The sequence below is a fragment of the Lissotriton helveticus genome, chromosome 2_1 (genome assembly GCF_964261635.1).
Source record: "Lissotriton helveticus chromosome 2_1, aLisHel1.1, whole genome shotgun sequence".
NCBI lineage: Eukaryota > Metazoa > Chordata > Amphibia > Caudata > Salamandridae > Lissotriton > Lissotriton helveticus.
The window spans coordinates 356096054-356110671 of record NC_136059.1 but is presented as its reverse complement, the minus strand read 5'-3'; the positions used below and the strand labels follow the sequence as shown (position 1 = coordinate 356110671).

At 45.7% G+C, this 14618-nt stretch overlaps 1 protein-coding gene across 14 annotated transcripts in view; it reads right to left on the bottom strand.

Annotated features, from left to right (window-relative positions):
• Positions 1 to 14618, bottom strand: part of NIPBL (NIPBL cohesin loading factor) — a 1942504-nt gene that overhangs the window by 627450 nt on the left and 1300436 nt on the right. For all 14 annotated transcript variants that reach the window (XM_078674965.1, XM_078674957.1, XM_078674966.1 and 11 more), the window contains 2 exons: positions 1236 to 1334; positions 999 to 1145 (listed from right to left, as the gene is read on the bottom strand). In XM_078674965.1, the coding sequence (XP_078531091.1) occupies positions 999 to 1145; positions 1236 to 1334 (246 nt within the window). The remainder of the gene's footprint in view (positions 1 to 998; positions 1146 to 1235; positions 1335 to 14618) is intronic.

Here is a 14618-nt window from a genome sequence, read left to right as displayed (position 1 = left end):
CTAAGCAAACACAAGGAGATGATGGACGGAGTGCTGAAACTTTTCACTCACTCACCCCCAGTCACAAATCTCCATTGTGGTCTACGGCGGTTTCCAACGTCATTTCACACCCATGCACCCGGCTTCCCTGGTGTAGATATCCTGGTTCCTGGAGTAGCCACGGGTGGGGGACTCTCCAACCTTCCATCTTTCAATGGGTGTCTTCAGGGTCCTCTGAGAAGGGTCCTTCTTGAAAACTGCAACTTCCCCATTGACTGGAACATGGCCTGTATGCTTGGTGAGCTATGTGGTCGTGTTTCCACTCTGCACACAGCCTCCGTGGGGTTCCTGGTTACTTACCTTTGGTGGTTCCTTGAGTCCCTAGCTCTTAAGTCTTCTGAGTCCAGTCCCGACTTCAGTCGCGGTTAGCATTTCAGTTTATTAGCATGTGGCTTGGTCTCCCCCTGGAGACCACTGTGTATTTGTGCTACTTACCTGTTCGACTATTGAACTATTGTGTGTATTGTTTACATAACTCAGGGTAGGAGATATACCGATGGGTTTGTGAGGGTTTATAATAAATAACTATACTGTGTTGTTCTTTTTCACTTAACCTACACTACATGATTAGTCCTGGTAAAACAAGCTGATTAACACTTCTTCTGGCCTAAGCCTGAACGCTGCTCTTCACAACTACTACTAAGAGAGCATTATATGGTTGTCTAAGACCACCAAAACCACCGAAAGGGTTGTCTGGATTAGTGCAGGGTGCTTTACTTAAATAAGTGAGCACCATATACTAAGCCAGCCTCCTTCAGCAGACAAGAACAAGATATCCAATATTTCTAAGAACAAAAATTAGCTAAAAATCCACCTGCTAACTGTGTATTAAATGAGTTGCTGTTGCTTGAAAATTTAAATATTGATTAACTTAACTAGTGCTTTGCTTTTCAAAAATATATTCTTTAATATCAACATAGTGAAATGACATTTTACACATCTGTATTAAGGGTGCATACCAGTATCCGCTCAATCAACATTTCATAATACTGCTCGGCTAGCTGAGGTCGACAGAGAACAAACCGACCAAGCAACTCTACTGCTGCTTCTCGCACACTAGTTGAGTTATCCATTAGTCGTCCATGGACACCTCGCTGCATATCAAGCTAGCGGAAAAAAACACAAACACAAGTTAGCAATACAAAGAAGAACTGTGCTTTAGGTTGAACATGTTGAATAAAATAGCGCTATTTTACCCTAGCAAGAATACTGGGGTCCACTGCAACAACCTCAGATAGGCATTTCATGGCTTTTGTTCGCACTGCAATAGCATTTTCACCAAGTACACGTAAAATCTAAAAAATGAAAAGGAAAAAACATTTTTAAGAAAGGACTATACATTTCTTAAAGGAAATGCAGAGCATTTTTCTTAGTAATATTACTGTGTTTGAAAGTGATCTTCGAGAATAAGACAGGGGACGAACTAGGGCACATTCAACTACAGAGTTTGGGCAGATATATCCACAAAATATGACAGTTATGACAGCATTACTTTACTCACAATGGATAAAAGTGATTTTCACCAAAAAAGGAACTATGAAAATATTGTGCTTAAGAAACTTAGTGATTTCAACAGTTCTAGCATTTATTTGTAGAGGGCATTCTAAAGAACAAGCTACTTACCTTCTGTAATGCTTTATCTGGTAGAGACAATATCTAGCTGCAGATTCCTTAAGTTTGAATTCCTGCGTGTGGTCAGGTGGCTCCGTTTGGCTCCACGGGACATTACCACCATCGGTTATGACATCACAGTAACCTATATAGGCGCCAACCAAGTGCACAGTAGTCAGTTACTTTTCACTTATCCATGCCAGAAGCGCTGAGCCATTAAGTGAACAGACTTGTTTGGGTCTCAAATAGGGCCCAGAAAAAGTAGCAACCCTAGCCCTATCAAATGATTCTGCAGAGCCGGGAGGCCTGGTTAGGTCTGTAAGGAATCTGCAGCTAGATATGGTCTCTACCAGATAATGCGTTACTGAAGGTAAGTAACTTCATCATCTGATAGAGACTTCTAGATTCAATTCCTTACCTTTGAATAGAAACCCAAGTCATACCATCCTGGCAGGTGCTACAGACAGATTTTCTACACTAAAATGTCATGCAGGATCGAACGGACGAAACGCCCATCCATGCAGACCTAACTGCCAAGGCAGTAGTGCATGGCAAATGTGTGCAGAGATGCCCACGTTGCTGCCTGGCAGATGTCCAGGACTGGGACACTCGGAGCAAACATCGTGGTCCCAGCTTTTTCCCTGGCAGAATGAGCACGTACACCTTCAGGAGGCTGCTTCCTAGCCAGGGTGTAGTAAATTGTAATACAGATAACAACCCAGCGCAAAATGGTTGGTTTCAGCCCTGCCTGACTTTTTTTTTAGCACCCACGTAAACCACTAAGAGTTGGTCTTCCACCCGGAACTCTTGTGTGGTCAAGGTAGAACGACTATGCTCTTTTTGGGTCCAGACAGTGGAGGCGCTCCTCTTCCTTAGAGGGATGCGGGGGAGCAAAAAAGTTGGGCAGCGTGATTGACTGACCCAGATGAAATGGGGTCACCACTTTTGGTAAGAGCGAAGCACCACTTTATCCACAAAAGTCATCATGTAGGGAGGCTGCATGATAAAGCCTGTAATTCACTCACCCTTCAGGAATATGTTATAGCCAGCAGCAAGGCTGTTATGATGGTAAGCAGCTACAGGGAAAAATTATGCAATGGCTTGAAGGGAGCACACAAGAAATGTGAGGACCAAATTAAGGTCCCACTGTGGCATGACAATGGGCACTGGCGGGAACATCTGTACAAGCCCTTTTAAGAACCTATTTACAATAGGGGACTTGAACAAAGAGGGTTGGTCCAGCAGCGGACAGAGCAGAAAGATTGTCCTCTGGCTATATTTTCGGTAGTGAAGAAGTTAGCTGGCTCTGATACCATCCCTCCTCCTCCTGTGCTTGATGAAAATCAATGTAACAACATTGCTGACTTCTTTATTCAGAAGGTACAACTTATTTACAAGTCACTCTCTGCTCCTTGTGTTGGATGGCTTCTGCATTTGACCCTAAATATCACAGTAATTGTGACCAGATAGCCAAGATTTCTTCCTGGCACCTATTTGAAGAGGCGTCTTTCCAAAATTGTTTAAACAGTATTAAATCTGGGTCTCCTCTTGATCCTTTGCCTATTAACATCCTTTGTCAGCTCTCTGCTACATCTAAAGGCGTCCTTATCGATCTTCTTAACGCCTCTATGCGGGAGGCCTTTGTACCCCCCGAGTGGAAGCGAGCCATGGTCATCCCTTTGTTGAAAAATGCAGGAGCAGATACTTCTGTACTATCTAACTTTAGACCTATATCTCTGCTTCCAGCTTCTTGCAAAATTGCGGAGAAACATATCAATACTCAACTGACACAACACATAGACAAAGTTGGCTTTCTTCATTATTCGCAATCCGGGTTCAGAGCCAACTTCTCAACTGAAACCGCTCTGCTTGGGGTTACTGAGAAACTGCGCCAGCATTTAGATCAAGGGGAAACTGTGGCACTCATTCTATTGGATTTGAGTGCCGCATTCAACACTGAGTCGCATAACATCTTGCTCAACGCCCTTAGGTCTCTTGGGCTAGACAGCACTGCCCTATCCTGGTTTGCTTCATTCCTTGACGTCGCACTTTTCAAATCTTTTCTGCTAAGGCATCATCCAAGATCTGCGTATCAGCACATGGAGTCCCACAGGGATCCATTTTAAGCCCCCTGCTCTTCAACATCTATGTCAGACCTCTGGCAGAGATAGTGAAAGAGGCGGGTCTTTTCCTATATTCGTATGCGGATGATCCGCAGATTGTCTTCTCGCTTTCCACCACTAAAGACGCTACGACATCTGCCCTTCAGTGCGGCCTACGGCAAGTGACAGAGTGGATGTGCCTTAACTTTTGAAGTTAAATGGGGATAAGACTGAGGTCCTTATACTGGGCAAGCACAAGGACCTATGGGGCCCTCACCATTGGCCTCAGGAAATGGGTTCCTTTCCCCTACCTGTCACCCACGTCCGTAATCTGGGCATCATTATTGATGATAGTCTCTCAATGAGACAACTAGTGCCGATTGTTGCTGCCATCTGTTTCACGATCTAGAGGTGGCTTTGTAGGATTATTTGGATGCTTCCTGCCTCAACCCAACGCACGGTAGTCCAGGCACTCGTCACCTCTCACCTCGATTACGGCAATGTTCTCTATCTCGGTAGCTGCCAAACAGTACTGAGAAAGCTACAGGTAGTTCATAACTCTGCAGTACGCCTTCTCTGTCAAGTTCCTAGGCAGGCTTCCATCTCGCCGTATTTACGTGACCTTCACTGGCTTCAAATTGATCAAAGAATTACATTTAAAACCCTGTTTTACATCTTTAAAATCAAACAAGGTGTGGCACCAGCGTATCTGCAAGAACTCATCCATCCTTACATTCCTTCTCGTCCCCTGCGCTCTACAGCCCACGGAGACTTCGTGATTCCCAGATTTAAACTTGCAAGAATGGGAGGCCGCTCCTTTTCTTGTCTTGGCCCCAAAATTTGGAATTCTCTTCCGGTGTCCTTGAAGAATGACCCGTCCTATTTCAGCTTTCGAAGAAATCTTAAAACTTGGCTCTTTTAGTAGCAAATGGTTCTTGACTGCTCCTTTTCTAGCACTTTGTGTGCTAGGCACCGGGAAACCCCTTTTGGGTAGCTGCGAGCTTTACAAAAACAATTTAATAATAATAATAAAGATAACCCTCGAGAGTACCCAAAGCAGAGCCCTGCTGGGCAAGGTTAAAAATAAAGAGAAGAGGATTAGAGAAGCAGAAAGAGGGTCAATAGACCTTTCTGTACAAAATGTTACAAATTTTTGACAACGACAGGCATATACTATCTTAGCGGAGGGCCGCCTGGCCGCCAAAATAACATTGCATACTTCGGGAGGAAGGTCGAAAGCTATCAACTGTTGCCACTTGTAGCAAGTTGGCTCTGTATATACTATACCGAAGTAAGGTATCATTTTTCAGAGAGCAGGGAGTCCTCAGAGGTATAGTAGAGGCTAAATTAGGTGAGTACTAACAGCTCACTTTGTGGTAGTGTGGGCGAGCAGTTAGGCTTATGAAGATGGTGAGTTAAGCATTTATTGTATTCACTCAATCAAGGACTGATGGCACACACTCAGACAGAATCCAGACTAATTAGGTAAGTATGTAAAAACAGGTATACTTATGTTTTATTTTTAGAACCAAGGAGGTCTTGGCACAGGTAAGTAAAATATACTTTTAAATGCAAGACTGTTAAAAGAAATGCAGTTGTAGTTGATATTGCAATCGTTACAGGTTTGTTTAAATTAAACATTAAGTACTTGTAGATTACATTTTAGTTACTTTTGGATTACTTTGGGTATTGGTGTGGTATGCCTAGATATCATACCTTAGGATCTTGCAATACAAGGTAAGTACCACTTGTTATACTTTGCAATTGAGTTCTCGTTTCTCTATACAACAATTGTTCAGCAGACATTTTTATGCCCCAAAATCTCTTAACTCGCCTTCCTATGGAAGAAAAGTGTTCGCGGTTTCTCTGATAAGTATACAAATTTTGGGGGTTAGGACCAAGGTTCCCAAAGGTCTACATGGGCACTCTAGTTGCGGCAACCGGGTGCAAAGGGGTGGGGCCCAATGGAGCTTTCAGTTAAGGACTGCTTCCGAACAGGCCAATCGAGTGTGGTAGCATATCTCCTGGGGTTAAGGTCAGCACTGAAGGAGTCCACAACCAGCACAGGAGCTGCACCACCACTGGCATGGCGGGGTGCAAATCAGGTGTCAGGGAACCTGCGCTTTTCAATGGAGACCTTTGGCTCTGTGAAGTTGCTGCAGGCTCGGGCAGGGAGACTTCCTGAAGACGAACAGCAGCTGGAGAGGTCCCTCCTCCGGGACCTGTGGCAGCACTTGCGCAACCTTTTCCCAAAAGGTGAGAGAAACGGCAGAACTAGCATGCAGTATTCAATGACCGCAATGTCAATCTGGTAGAAGAAATCCTCTTACCAAATGTGTCCAGCCTCTTGGATTCCCTATCTAGAGGAGCATAAGGGAATGTGAAATGGGATGTTGAAGTCTGACCCACCAAGCTCTCAAGGGTGGGGTGTAGGCTAAGAAACCTTGGATCACCCGCTGCTGGGCGATGGCGGTGTGCAATTGTCCTGTTCACAAGAGCCTCATTGCTAGGCTTGGACCTTGTGCCTAGAAGAACATCTGCTAGTGCTTCATTAAAGGGCAATAGGGGTTTGGATGTGGAAGCCTCAGGCTGAAGAACATCATTCAAGAGATTAGTCCTGAACTGCACACAGGGCAGCTCCAGGCCACGGACCTCTGCCACCTTCCTTACCACCCTGGCATAAGATGCCCCCTCCTCTATAGCCACACTAGGTGGAAAGAGCATACTAGTATCTGGAGGTGTGTTCAGTCCACTGGCTTCTCCAAGATCTTCATACCATTCCAATTAATCCACAGGAATGTCCAACTGTTGTTCTAAAGGGTTTAGATACCCCTCCTAATCCACACACATGCCTGAAACTTCCACAAACCGCACAGCAAATGGCGTAGAACTTCTGGGGTCTGCAGGTGCCAGAGTCGAGTTAGGTCGATCCGACTCAGTCGTCGGGTATCAGGATGGGGTGAACGCCAGAGGCATTTACTTCGGGGAAGGTGGTGTTGGCATTACCAGCGCAGACCCCAATCTGGATTAGTTTCCATGAGATCCCACAGGCACCGTGGCAGGATCGGACAGTATAGAACCTGGTGGGGCCTCCTCTGACCCCGCGGGAGCACACACAAGAAAGTGAGGACTAAATTAAGGTCCCTCTGCGGCATAAAGGGCGTGAGCAGAAACCTAATAAGAGAGGGGTTGGTCTGGCAGGTGCAAAAATGCTGAAATAGCAGAGAGATCACTCTTGAGCTTGCCCAAAGCAAAGCAAAGGCAAAGGTTAGAATGTATAGAAGAACAGAGGAAATTGAAGCAGAAAGTGTGTCAATAGACTTCTGTACAGTATAAAACAAGTATCTGCTAACGGCAGGCGTATACCGTATTAGTGGAGGGCCGCCTGGCTGCCAAAAAAAGGTTACATACTTCAGGAGGAAGGTCGAAAGCCATTAACTGTCACAGCTCAATCTCCATGCATGGAGGCGCAGAGTTGACAGGTTCGGTGGAGGACTCTCCCCTGCTAAGAAGATTCTCCCGAAGGGGCAGCCTGATTGGAGGATCAATGCTTATTTTCAGAAGCTATGGCTACCAGACTCTCCTCACCCAGTCTGGAGCCAAAAGAATTACTTTGGCATGGTCGTTCCTGACGTCTTCAGAACCCTGGGCAGGAGTGGCACGGGTGGAAAGGCATACAGCAGGCCTGAACTCCACTCGCGCCGAAAGGTGTCGCCAACCGATAGCCGCCTTTGAAACTCCAGCACGCAGTATTGCTGACACTTCAGGTTCTCTTCGCAGGCTAACGGGTCTACTCAAGATCTCCCAGGCGCTTAAAGATCTTTTGCCACCTCTGACTGGAGACGCCATTCGTGATTCACCAGGCATCGACCGTCGAGTACGTCCGCCCTGGCGTTAAAGTAGATGCCAGTTGTTGAACCACCAGGGTTATGCCCTGCGAGTCCAGCCCTGTCGAGAGACGTAGGGCCTCTTGACAAAGGGTCTACGAACCAATCCCGCCCTGCTTGTTGCAGTACCACATGGCAGTGGTGTTGTCCATGAACATTTGCTCTAGCTTCCCTTGACAGAGGGAAGAAATGAATTCAATACCAACAAAATCACTTGAAGATCCAACAAACTGATGTGGAGGCCCGTCTCCGGCAGAAACCAGTGTCCCCTGATGTCTACCTCTACCAGAAGGCCGCCCATGCTAAAAGTGACGCACCTGTCAACTGTGAGATCTGGTTGGGGAAGGGAGAGGGGTCTGTCATTGACCCAATCGCGGTTCGCCAACCACCACTGCAGATCTCTCACAGTTCCTAATAAGATCTGGACAACGTCGCTGAGATTTCTTTGATGCTTTGCCCACTGGAACTTCAGGTCCCACTGCAGAGCCCACATACGCTACCTGGCATGCTTTATCAACAAGATGCAGGAGGCAATGAGGCCCAACAGCTTCAGAGTAAGTCTTACTGAAATCCAGGATAGGGGCTAGTAGGAAGCTGGCTCTGTATATACTATACCAAAGTGAGGTAAAGTAGATAGCACCTCACTCTCAATTTGTGGTAGTGTGGTCGAGCAGTAAGTCTTTTTTTTTGTCCTTATTTTCGCCCTTGGTGACCAAGTAACAGTGCATGGAGAGGGACATACTGTCACAGATGAACTGGTAGGGGCACTAACCGATACATGATGTGTCACCCCTCAGTATAGTCTCCATCCTCCAAAATCACCACACTAGGACAGCCAGAGGGGTAGTTTGCTGCAGTCAAATACCCATCGTTGATGCCAATATCGCCCTATTGGGTATACCAAACCTGAAGGTTACCAAGCAGCCTAATCATTGGACCAGGAGGGGAAAAAAAAACCACGGTCGAATATATCAATTATAGCCAATTCAACAAAAACCAAAAGTTTCTCCTATCCGGATTACCCGATCTTATTAAATCCACTTTGGAAGTTTGCAGCACACTGAGGTACGCCAGTCCAGCAAGGCAGGAGGTAACGGATCTTTCCATTTTCTACAAATTTCTCTTCTGGCCAGCAAGATACCAAAAAAAGAGTAGATTCTTAGCCGGACCCCGAAACTGCGGTGCTTCTCCAAATATTACAAGAGCGGAGCTTAACGTGACTTCAGAGCCCAAGGCAGCCGTAAGTGCTAGACATACCGCATTCCAGAAGGGCAGAAGCAGGGGGCACTCAAAAAACATGTGCAGGTCCGAAGCCGCAGTCAACCCACATTTAGGGCATGCCACTGATGAATTATTTGAGAATTTTGAAAGTCTCTGTGGCGAGTAGTCGGCCCTATGTAGGGTAAAAAGATGATTCCTGCGCAACCAGGAAGATTTCACAATGTCCCACAAGATCTTAAAAGACTCAAACCACAGGTTCTCCACGTTGTGCTCGGTAATGGAAGAAGCCCACAATGACTCTGGGAGTTGGAACTCACCCTCTACTTCTTCCAATAGGAGGTTATACCAAAGTGAAACCTCCTTTCTGGTTGGTGGCTTATCCAGTAAGAGGGACACTATATTACTGTCGCCCCCTATCGGGAATCTACCCTTAGCAGAAATCTGTGAGTGTGCCCAACTTACAATTTGCAGGTATTTGAACTTAGAGAGTCCCGTCCCTGTTTTAGATAGCAAAGCCTCCCACAGAAGTAGGCAGCCTTCCACAAATAAGTCCCTCCAAACCTCCATGCCTGCTTCTCTCAGTGGAATTGTGAGACTGTCGAGAAGCCAACCCGGGGTCCCAGGTGAATTCCACAGTGGTGACCTACTTGTGTAATAGTCAATTTTTATAGAGCACCTAAGTTTCACCCACGTTTTAGCTAGGTCCCGCAGCACCTTCAGTTTCACTTTTTTTAAAGAATTTGGGGTCACCAAATTTAAACAGAAACCCCTGCTTGGCTACCCTTTCACCTCTAAGTAGTGCTGCAAACATACAGCCACATCCAGAGTTTGAGGGTGTTTTTAGCAGCATCCTAGCATGGGAGAATTGAAAAGCCCACGTATATAGCTGTAGATCTGGAGCCGCCAAGCCCCCCTTTTCTCTGAGACGCCTACGTTTTTTCCAGGCTATTCTAGGAGTATGGTCAGTCCAGATGAAAGAACTTATATCGCTCTGAAGTTTGGCTAAAAGGGAGGGCTCAAAAGAAAGGGGAATAGTATTGAACAGAAAATACATTTTTGGGATTATGGACATTTTTATTAGATTTGCTCTACCCAAAAGAGATAGGGGAGGCGAAGACCAAGATCGCATCAGTCTACGACACTCTTTGGCAACATTCAAAAAATTTGCTGGGACAATTTTATTTATGTCCTTATAAATATTAAGGCCTAGATAACGAAGAGTGGAACTCAACTGAGCCCCTGCCACCGGCTCAGGGTCATTTCAGACCATAATATCCGTTTTTGTGGCATTGATTTCATAACCGGACACTATGCCAAAATCATGGGCCAGAGCAAACACCGCTGGAAATGCCGAGTGGAGTTCAGAGGATAAAACGAGGACATCTTCCGCGTACAGGGCTACCTTCTTCTCCCACCCCTCATAAATAAAGGGCTTGATGTTACCATCATCCCGCAACCGTTGAGCAAAAGGCTCAATATATAGGTCGAATAAGAGCGGAGAGAGAGAGGGCAGCCCTGACGTGTACCACGTGTGATATTAAATGGTTTTGACAGTTCCCCGTTTACAAGCAAGGAAGCAGATGGATTCTGGTATAAAAGCCTCACAGCACGCCAACATTTTTCCCCAATGTTAAATTTCCCCATGACCTCCGACAGGTATGTCCAGTTGACCCTATCGAAGGCCTTGGAGGCATCCAATGTGAGAACGGCCAAGGGGAGTGACCCCACAGATGCCATATCAATGGCTCCTATAAGGTCGTAAGTCAGCTCATACAGCTGGCGACCCCTTACAAAACCCTTCTGATCTGCGTGCAAGATGCTTGTAGCTACCGCCCCCAACCTGTTTGCCAAGACTGACGCAAAGATCTTATAGTCAGAATTTAAGATGGAAATTGGTCTATAAGACCCACAACAGGTAGCCGATTTTCCTGGTTTCAGTATTAGGGTTATATATGCACTGTTCCAAGAAGTTGGAGGGGACATTCCCTCTTGGAGAATCTAATTAAACAGCTGGGTAAAAAAAGGGAGAATTGTTGACTCCAAGACCTTATAAATTTCGGACGGCAAACAATCTGGGCCGATTGACCTACCCTTTTTACTGCTCGAGATCGCCAGTCTAACTTCTTCCTGCGTAATAGTTTGTTCCAAAGTAACACACTGTTCTAATGACAACGCAGGAAGGGAAACTCCCATCAACCAGTCTTGAACCTGCTTAACATCAATACTTTTGTCCTTACGGTATATATCACTAAAAAATTCGCGAAAAACCCCCCTAATATCTTTGTCGGCAGAGTGTGTTATACTACCAGAAATAATTGAGTCAATATTATTTCTAACCTGGTCGGTCTTTGCCTTCCAGCCTAGCAACTTCCCGGCCCCCTCTCCATATTCGAAATGGGCTAATTTACTTGCTTCCCACCTCTCGAGAACCCTAGCATTCAAGACTGAGCCCAATTCCCCTTTTGGAGTAACTAACTTATTTTGCCACTCCTGCAGCGTACTAGCAGGAACCTCCGGGTGCATGACTATTTCTGTCTGCACTCTGACCATCTCAGATTCCAAGGAAGCCACAGCTTCCCTATAGATCTTTCTCCTATATGAGGCCTTATTTGTTATAAGGCCCCTTAAGAAGGCCTTAAATGAGTCTCCCACACAACCCGAAGAAGCCGTCCCAATATTACTATCCATGAAGTGTTGAGCCTCCACATTAAAAACATTAGTAACCTCAAGTGAAGAAAGCAATGATCTGTCGAATGACCAATTTCTCAGAGCTCTTGGGGAACCCCTCCAGTTCTAGATGTATGGCCGCATGGTCCGATAGGTGGAACGGAAGGTGGGAAAAAGATTGCACCAGATTAACTAAGTTTTGGCTGATCAAAATATAGTCAATTCTTGACTGATGGTAATATCGGTAATTGTGAAATGAAACAGCTAGTTGTTGCCTGGATTTTGCTCTCCAAATATCCACATACCCTAACTGTTTAATGTTATCAAGCAAAAAGGACCTAGTTTTAGATAAGGTCGTAGATCTATTGGAAGGGGACTTGTCAAGAAGTGGATCCAAGACTATGTTAAAGTCTCCTGCCAAAATAAGCGGCTCGGGAAACGAAAACAGGCGGGAAAAAAGGATTTTCAAAACTGACGGATCATCCTGGTTTGGGCCGTAGTATCCAATTATGGTGATTTGGGACCCTGCTATAATCACAGATGCAATTGCCCATCTACCCTCAGGATCAACCAGCTTAGACACTAGTCTTTATAGATTTAAAAAAAATTATTGCCACTCCTCTAAAGTGTGCGGACTGCGATGTTGTTATACAAAGGTCAATCCAACTGTTCCTTTTAACCACAGAGAGCATCTCAGTTTCTGCAAGGTGGGTCTCCTGGAGTACTATAATCTGCGCATTGTATCGCGGAGATATTGCATTATCTTATTCTTTCTAGGGCTGGTGCGCAGGCCATTAATATTCCAGGAGAGGATCACTAACTTACTCATTGCAAAAGGAACCTCCCACCGCGGCGGCCTTTAACATCCTCAACAGCCTAGTAGCACAAATAGCCAAAATACAGAAGGTGCGGAAACAAACCCACCAGTGTTCATACTGCCAGCAAAAACTAGTAGACACCTGTCCCTCGAGCAAGCACAGCACCCTAAAAACCAGGCTAAGAAACAAACGAAAATGAGGATATTTTTAATTTTATTTCCCTTGCAACCCCTCCCCGTGCCCCGATCTACCCCCCCCACACCCGTGGGAAACCCTTGCTCTATCTATCTGGAGAATCCAGAAGATAGCACCCCTTTCTGGGTCCCCACCCAGTCTATAGCCGGAAAAGAAAAAGAAGAACCCACACAAAAATTAACATCACAAATGCACTAAAAAAAAAAAAAAAAAAAATCTACTCAGATATAGTCACCTATACCTTTACCTACACAGCATAACAGTCCCTTTGTTTTTTTTTGTTTTCTCTTTCCCTTTTTTTTCCTTCCATTTTTCATGTTGTGCTAACACTATTCACCATTATTTCCATTATTATCCATTATATCCCATTATTCTCAGGGCGCCTGCTACATTGACCTTACCTACCCTGATGCCCCCTTGTCTTTTCTCCCATAACCAGCAACAGCTCATCAGCTGCTTGTACCGACCTGATGTTACGCATACTGTTTTTATACATTACTTTCAGTGCGGCGGGAAAGACTAGTTGGGCAACCGCACCGTAGCTTCTAAAAGCCTCAAGCCTCCTCCCAAACTCCCACTGTTTGTCAAGAGTGGTCCTGGACAGGTCGGATCAGAACTGGAAATTAAATCCCTTCCCACTCACAGATTTCTGCTTAAGGGCCAGATTAAGAATAGCTTCCTTAAGAGAATACGTATGAAAGTTCACCAAGATTTTTCTAGGCTTAGTTCTTTGGGGGTTCTTTCTGAAGGACTCTCTGTGAATACGTTGGATATCTAGAGCTAGCTCTTCCACAGATTGATCCAATCGTAATGCTTCTTTCAACAGCAAGACGATAAATTGCTTAATATCCGAGCCTTCACTATCCTCCGGGACATTCAAGATGCGGAGATTATTCCGTCTGGAATTGTTTTAGATTGTCTCCATCCTCTCCGCCAGCACTTGATCTTCCTTCCTCAGTTTAGAGATATCCGCCTTTGCTTCATCCAGATGCAGGGACAGGCCTGTTACCGTATCCTCTAATGTTTCTGTTCTTACAGTAAGACAGTTGATTTTATTGTCAAGAGATTCACAGAAACATCTGATATCGGCCTGGTTTGCTGCAGAGGTTTCAAACCCTTTCTTTATATCTGCAGACAAAGATGTAAACATTGCCAGTAGGGAGGCGGCCAAAGTTGTATTGTCGGAGCTGTCAACTAATGTGCTGGAAAGGAGGGCAGACGTACCGTCTTGCGCAGTATCCCCTTGTGGTATACCACCATCAGGGGGCCCCGATAGAGGGAATGGTGGGGCCAATACGAGTGGTGGAGCTAAGACTAAAGCAAGAGGTGGGGGACGAGAAAATGACTCTGAAACTACAGGCACGGGAACTAAGATCTCGATTTCTTCCAATGGAACATCTGCCGTCTCATCCACCTTTGCACTCTTTTCGTCTGTTACCGCTACAGCCATTGCAGAAGAAACAGCAGCTTCCATGTTGGTCTCCATTCCTACTACACTAGGCACCTGGTTCCCCTGGTCAAATCTGGTTCTCCTCTCGACCCTTGTCCCGCTCACATTCTCCGCCATATCTTTGTTTCCTGCCCCGACCCTCCTCTTCACTTTCTTAACAGCGCCATGAAACCTCCGGGTGTTAGAGCGCTTAACAAGACTCATTTAACATAACATAACACCTGGGCCATATCCGAAACCGCCATTCTGTCCGCTGCCATACTGCTTAGCGTACCACTTGGCGTCACCCCAAACACCCCAGCAGACACCGCCTCCTCAAGACCTGGATCACCAATAGGAGACAACGATTTCTCTGGGGAGCCCTTGGGGGATAACTGTTCTGAAAGCAATAGTACTTGGGGGACCACTTTGAAATACGACCGGAGTGATGGGGTTATCTTAGACCCAGAACTACTGGTAGGCTTAGAGTCTTTGGAGTCTTAAGAGCCCCCTGGCTATTTTACATGTATAAGCTCGTTTGGCCTTGACCTGCCCAGTCAAGAAAGAGGAAACTTTCTTTTTTGTTGGTATACTAGTATTGCCAGAGACAGGAGAAAGAACTAGGTCTGCCACCTCTATACATGAGTCG